The sequence below is a fragment of the Musa acuminata genome, chromosome BXJ2-11 (assembly GCF_036884655.1).
Source record: "Musa acuminata AAA Group cultivar baxijiao chromosome BXJ2-11, Cavendish_Baxijiao_AAA, whole genome shotgun sequence".
Classification (NCBI taxonomy): Eukaryota; Viridiplantae; Streptophyta; class Magnoliopsida; order Zingiberales; family Musaceae; genus Musa; species Musa acuminata.
In genome coordinates this window covers 24,593,604-24,600,972 of record NC_088348.1, presented here as the reverse complement: position 1 = coordinate 24,600,972, position 7,369 = coordinate 24,593,604, and the positions used below count along the sequence as shown (strand labels likewise).

Below are 7,369 nucleotides of genomic sequence, written 5' to 3'. Positions count from 1 at the left end.
AAGTCGAGGTTGGGAGGGGGATTTCCTGACTCAACCCCTCCGAAGCTTAAGTTAGCATTTGACAGAATGAGAGAGAGTTGAGTGTTCGAAATCCCTCTAATTCCCTGGCCCTGACCAAGTGACGAGCTTTTATACTTGTATATGGGGAACGATCTTACCCCATACGTTAATGATCACTGACTCTTTAAGCGGTCGGCCCATGCCTCTACGCTCGACGGCGCCGTTCTGGTCGATGTGTTTGGATTGTCCTTGAGCGGCACCATCCCGATCATTCCGGGATGGCTTTGTACTCGATGCGTCACTCTAGTCAATGTGTGCAGATCGTCCCTGAGCAGCATCGTCCTGATCATTCTAGGGTGGCTCTATACTCGATAGCACCATTCCAGACCTTCCGAGGTAGCTTCAACAGTGTCGCTTATGCGGTCCTACACAGGCTGGGGGGGGGATGGTCACATTGTCTGAACTGTCAATGTGGTCTGCTACATCAGCTTATAAATTCCACATCGGTACTATTGTGGCTATGATAAGCTATCAAATTGTGCCCTATCAATACCTCAACCTCATATTTGAAAGTGCATCTTGATTGGCTCTTTAGCCCATCGGATAATCAAAATCTATTATAATATTAAATAATTTAATTTTTTCACAGATTAAAAAAATAAAAAGACAAAACCACATTATTTTATATTGACGGCTAATTATGTTATGTAATAATTGATTTGTGAGATTCCTGATTTAGAGGCCTTTTCTCCGTAATAATTTTTTTTAACATAACCTCAATTTGTTCTGATATTTAACATTCGTTTATGAATTATCGTGGGTTAAATTTCCCTAAAATATGTATATTTCGTCGGAATTGTACTCGAACATCTTTGATTGGGTTTAGTTTGGGCTCGAACTAACCTCAAATTTCCTTATTTTTTATCAATTGAAAGTTCTTCCAATATTTATTAGGTAATTTTCTAAATCTTATTTTTTAAAAAAGGAAACTAATCAATCAAATTATTCCTTGATTTTCTAAACTCTTTCAGGGACCAATCCATGATTACTAAACCTACCACTGTTATCAATTTTTAGGTCTTAGTTATTTGTCAAATTTTCACTATATATTTTAGAAACTTAATTTCTCCATCTTTCCTTAATTTTGTTATGTATCTGATATTACCTAATCGTTGCTCTTTCTTTTTATAGCCTTAGCAATTTGAAATGTATACTTCTCTCCATGCCTAACTTATATAAAAGTCATTATATGTTTTATGTCTTGTTATATTGACAGTTTTCCTTTTTTTTTTTGGGTCTCCTATTCAGATGTTATATTCACACACGCACACACACAGCCCTCCTAACCAGTTTGTTCGTAGGCTAAATGATTTGTGCGTTTCCGGACGTTGCATCTGTTATTTAGACTTGTCCGCTGGAGTTGGCTCGAGTTCCATGTTAGATATCCCTCTACATAAACATATATTGACACTAATAACAACGATCAGAGTGGCGCAGCGGAAGCGTGGTGGGCCCATAACCCACAGGTCCCAGGATCGAAACCTGGCTCTGATATCAGAGGGAAATTTGAAGTTCTTTTTTTTTTTAGAAAACATTTTACGTGAGATAATAACAACTTCGATGTTTCGGATGACACTGGCCGGAAGAAGTTCTCGGTGTGGGCGTACGAAGAGCTGGAGAAGGGAAGAAACATCAAGAGCGCCATGGACAAGAGGCTCTCCGAGCAGGACGTGGACATGGAGCAGCTGGAGAGGGCGCTACTGGTGAGCTTATGGTGCATCCAGGAGCAGCCCTCGCAGAGACCGTCGATGGGGAAGGTTGTGCAGATGCTGGAAGGGGTTTCGGCCATAGACAGGCCTCCGGCTCCGAAGGCCGCAGATGGTGGCTTGGCGGCTGTCACTAGCAGCAGCGCGAACACCAGCATCACCGTTTTCGCTACGTCATCTCCGCTTCAGCCTTCATCGGGCTCATCGTATTCGATTGCAAACTCACCATTGGTTTCCAAGAGGAACTTAGTCATACCTGGTCGTCCCAGACCAATCTTCCTCGCACAATGTTATCGAGACACGAGGTGTTGGATTGTATGATTGATTACATGGAACCAATGGACTTGGAAATATGCTACATTAGTTTTTTAAGGTTAATTACGTATTACTAGTTAGTTATTATGTTTAACAACTTAGTCTTTACATTTTTTAAGTTACATTGATATTTCCAAGTGAAATATTTAAATTTATATATCTTAATATCATCGATTTTACTGACGGAATATGAAAATAAAAAATAAAAAAATATTTAATATTTCAATTGGTGGTGGTAGGTGACATTAGCGGTAACGAATGACGACATTGCTAGAGGCTACGAGTGGCTATTATGGATGAGGAGAGTGATTGCGAGAGGTGAGGGTCGTTCGGTAATTGTGTCGATAACAGATACGTCGATATACTCAATGTTAAATTTTGAGACCCACAATTTTCTACCGTTGTCGAATATGTCCGTTAGGAGCTCGACAATCACTCACTTGCCAACCTTCTAAGGCTTCCATTTTCGGTCGACGATAACCACAACGAATAGAATTCCTCCTTCGACAAACCCTCTCATTTTTCATGCCCATGTTAAAACTGACGTGATAGCGGGGAGAGCAGTAGGAGCTTCAGTGACCCTAGTTTTTGATCGAGCAATCTATCCAATGGGTCAGCAGTGAGGTTGTCATCATCTTTACCATAGATGTCGCTGTTGAATCTCGGATTTTGATGATGAAGTCAATTGATGGGTTAATTGATCTAATCCATATTATTGAGTTAAGTGTGCAGGATTAACTACGATAGCTTGAACACATAAAGCAAGTTTACCGGAGTCAAGTTCAATGGGTGTTTGAGAGTCCGCTGAAAGTCCGAAGAATCATCGGAAGTGCTGCCGAAACCAACCGAGAAAGAATCGGGGACTTGCCTTTGTTTTCGGAAGTCCACCGAAAAGATCGTCGGAGGTTCGCGGAGATCACCCAGAAGGTTCGAATACTTGCCAAAGACTCGTTGAACTCACCACTGTTGAATCTCGGATTTTGATGATGAAGTCAATTGTCATTTGTTGTCTAATCTATGTGTTGAGATAAGTGTGCAGGATTAACTACGATAAAAGTTAGACAAGCAGCAGGAGTTGCGCCGGAGTCAAGTTCATGATCACGTTGGGAGTTCGAGAGTTCGACGGAAGTTCGGACGGTCCTCGGAGGTTCTGCGAGAACAGATCCGAGAAGTCCAGAAGCTTGCCAAGCGAAGCTCGTCGGAACTCGCCAAGTGGATCGTCGCAAAGTCCAGGAGTTTGCCGGAAGTCCGCAGGAGCATCACCGAGGGTTCATCGGATGATCGACGGAAGTTCGCCGGAAACTCGCCGGAAGAAGCGATTGACGCACCGAAGCAAAGCTGCAGAAATTGTCTTAGATTTAATCATAGTTAGCACGTTGATTAAGTTGGAAAATGGGAGGTGATCCCATTGGCTTAATCTTGGGGCAATTGGGCCCCTGAAAGACTGAAATTGGGCCGAATGGAGCTAACCATTCGGACCCTGATTGCACCAGGAGGTGCAACTGCCCAGGCCAGGAGGTGGCACCGCCTGGGCTAAGTCTCCCAGCGAGACTGGGCGGTGCAACCGCCCCAGCCAGGAGGTGGCACCGCCTGAGCTCAGTCTTCGAGCAAGACTGGGCGGTGCAACCTCCCTGACAGAGAGGTGGCAACGCCTGAGCTCGGTCTTCGAGCTCTGGCAGAGAGGTGCAACCGCCTCAGTCAAGAGGTGGCACCGCCTGGGGCTCAGTCTCCGAGCCAGACTCAGGCGGTGCAACCGCCCCTGACAGAGAGGTGCAACCGCCTGGGCTCAGTCTTCGAGCTCTGCCAGGCGGTGCAACCTCTCCAGTCAAGAGGTGCAACCGCCTGATCCTGGAATTCCGGGATTTGATCGTTTTGAGCTCCAAATTTGAATTGGGTTGGGGCCTATAAATACCCCACCCATTCAGCACTGAAAAGAAACAAACCTACACCGAAATCTTGATCTTTTCTGTGATTCTAAGAGCTCAAAAGTGTTGTAAAGCCTTTAAGTCTCCTCCTTCTGTTCTTCAAGTTTTGAGTTGTAAAGTGAGGAGAGAAAGGTCTGTAAAGGTTGTCTCCTGAGCCTGTCAAAAGGAGAGAAACTGTAAAAGGGCAGTTGGCCTTCGCCTATTGAAGGAAGGCCTCTAGTTGACGTCGGTGACCTCGTCGGTGGAGGAAGCCAAAAGTGGAGTAGGTCAAGACTGACCGAACCACTCTAAATCTCTGGTTTGCGTTTATTTTGAGCACTTTATCATTACTGCAAACCTCCTTCATAACTACTGCTCTCTGTGCTTTTACAAACAAGTTCTAAGTGCTGTTCTTTCCGAATCTGCATTCAGACGTAAATCGGTGTTTTCGTACATTACAGTTTACGTTTACGTTTTGATTCTGCAAAACTGTCTTCTGCGCCTTCACGAACAAGTTTCTAAGTGCTGATCTGTCCGAATCTGCTTTCAGACGTAAACCAGTGTTTTCGTACGATATTTACATTGCAGTTTACGTTTACGCCTTGATTCTGCAAAACTGTCTTCTGCGCTTTTACGAACGAGTTTCTAAGTTCAGATCCCTTTGAAACTGCATCTAGACGTAAAATTGCGTTTAGACGTAAAACTGCCCAAACTATGTTTAGACGTTTTAGACGTAAACTGAGTTTAGACGTAAATCTGCGTTTAGACGTAAATCTGTGTTTAGACGTAAATCTGCGTTTAGACGTAAAACTGCGTTTAGACGCAAACTACGTTTAAACGTAAAACTACGTTTTAGACGTAAACTGAGTTTAGACGTAAATCTGCGTTTAGACGTAAATCTGCGTTTAGACGTAAATCTGCGTTTAGACGTAAAACTGCGTTTAGACGCAAACTGCATTTAAACGTAAATTGTGTTTAGACGCAAACTGCGGTTAGACATAAACTGCGGTTAGACGCAAACTGGGTTTAGACGTAAACTGCGTTTAGAAGTAAAACTGCGCTTAATCTTAAGTAATCTTAAAATCGGCTTTTACATCGAAATCGTTTTTTTTTTCGAACGAACGCAGCTTTCATTTTTAATCGCTGAAAGATTTCCGCTGCACTAATTCACCCCCCCCCTCTTAGTGCTCTCGATCCTAACAATTGGTATCAGAGCAAGGTTAACTCTCTAACGGATTAAAACCCAAGAGAAATGGCATACGCCGGAAACCAAGAGGGGCATTCTATTACGCGTCCACCCATGTTCAATGGGACGGACTACACCTACTGGAAGACCCGAATGAGGATCTTTCTTATTTCTATGGATTTTGAATTGTGGAATCTTGTCGAAAATGGATTTTTGAAGTCTTCTCTTCCAATGATCGATTGGAATGATTTGGAGAAGAAGGCTTTCGCTCTTAATGCAAAGGCTATGAATGCCTTATTTTGTGCACTTGATAAAAACGAGTTTAATCGTGTTTCAACTTGTGAAACTGCATTTGATATTTGGCACACACTCGAAGTGACCCATGAAGGCACAAGTAGAGTAAAAGAGTCAAAAATCAATTTGCTGTTACATTCTTTCGAACTTTTCCGGATGAAACCAAGTGAAACCATTGGCGACATGTTTACCCGTTTCACGGATGTCGTCAACGGTCTAAAAGGACTCGGAAAGAGCTTTTCGGATTTTGAGCTTGTTAATAAGATACTAAGATCCCTTCCTAAGAGTTGGGATCCTAAAGTCACTGCTATTCAAGAGGCAAAAGATCTGCGAAATTTCCCTCTTGAAGAACTAATCGGGTCATTAATGACCTACGAAATGACTTGTAAAGCTCATGAAGAGCAAGAAGACATCCTTCCAAAGAACAGGAAGGATATGGCACTCAAAACTTCTGAATGCCACTTGAGAGAAAACTCAAGTGATGAGGACTGTGATGATGACTTGGCACTTCTAACAAGAAAGTTTAAAAGGTTCTTTAAAAGAAACAAGTTTAAGAATGATGCAAAAAATAAACTTGAACCCAAGAAGGACCAAGTAATCTGCTATGAATGCAAAAAGCCGGGACACTACAAGAGTGATTGTCCCCAAGTCAAAAGGAGAACATCGAAGAAGAAGGCGCTTCAAGCAACATGGGATGACTCGAGCGCATCCGAAGAAGAGGAGTCCAACACCGAGCAAGTTGCTCATTATGCCTTAATGGCCATCGAAAATGAGGTAACAAATTCAATAGATGCAGATTTATCATTCGATGAATTATTAAATGCTTTCCATGAATTGTTTGATGAGTGTAAGATTATCAGTGGTAAATACAAATTGCTAAAAAAGGAGCATGATAGTCTTATTTGCAATTTCGATAAGTTAAATGCTGAACATCATGATAGTTTAAGCCCATGCATAAAATGCCATGATCTAGAAACTCTCCAAAAAGAAAACTTGCTACTTAAGGACACCTTGAAGAAATTCGAGGTTGGTAGCAAGTCATTGAACATGATCCTTACAAACAAGGGTCACGTTCCCAAAAGAAGTGGAATTGGATTCGTGAGAAGTTCTCACCAAAATCCAACCACCTTCATAAAAGGCTCCATCTTACATGTTCGACATCAAAACAAATGCAACTTTTGTTGCAAATTTGGACACAAGACACATAGTTGTCCATTCAAGAAAATATGTCCAAACAAATTAATTTGGGTTCCTAAAGGAACCATGACAAATTCTATGCAACATGATAGGAAATGTAGATCTATTTGTGAGGCACCCAAAAGCAAATGGGTACCTAAACATCATCCTTTCTTGTAGAAAACTAAACCATCGCAAGCTAGGAGCAAGAGATGGTACCTTGATAGTGGATGCTCAAGGCATATGACCGGAGATCCATCATAATTCTCTAAGCTCACTAGCATTAACGAAGGATATGTCACCTTCGGAGACAACAACAAGGGTAAAATCGTTGGCAAAGGAACCATAGGTAACAAATCCAACTTCTCTATTGAAGATGTTTTGCTAGTTGATGGTTTAAAACATAACCTCTTAAGCATTAGTCAATTATGTGATAAAAGGATATATTATTAGATTTGAATCCAATGCTTGTATCATTGAAAAACCACACAAAAACATATCTATGATTGCATTGAAACAAAATAACGTATACACCATTTACATCAATGATTTGTATAATGAAATGTGTTTTTCTGCTTTGAATGAGGATGCTTGGATATGGCATAGAAGATTAGGTCATGCTAGCTTGAAACTAATCACTCAAATATCATCCAAAGAACTTGTGAGAGGAATTCCTCATATCAAGTTCATCAAAGATAATGTATGTGATGCTTGCCAATTAGGTAACA

General features: G+C 41.7%; 1 protein-coding gene across 1 annotated transcript; it reads left to right on the top strand.

Moving 5' to 3' along the window:
* The first annotated feature begins 278 nt into the window (after window positions 1-278).
* LOC135627553 (G-type lectin S-receptor-like serine/threonine-protein kinase At1g34300) lies at window positions 279-2,087 on the top strand. The gene is made up of 2 exons (XM_065133675.1): window positions 279-396; window positions 1,606-2,087. Exons 1-2 carry the CDS (start codon window positions 279-281, stop codon window positions 2,085-2,087), a joined length of 600 nt encoding a protein of 199 aa, XP_064989747.1.
* The last annotated feature ends 5,282 nt before the right edge of the window (window positions 2,088-7,369 follow it).

Bases quoted from the DNA above. Each gene is read 5' to 3' on its own strand.
- LOC135627553 (XM_065133675.1), top strand. From the start codon at position 279: ATGGCTTTGTACTCGATGCGTCACTCTAGTCAATGTGTGCAGATCGTC. The intron at 397-1,605 runs GTAGCTTCAACA...ATTTTACGTGAG, and splicing joins ACCATTCCAGACCTTCCGAG to ATAATAACAACTTCGATGTT.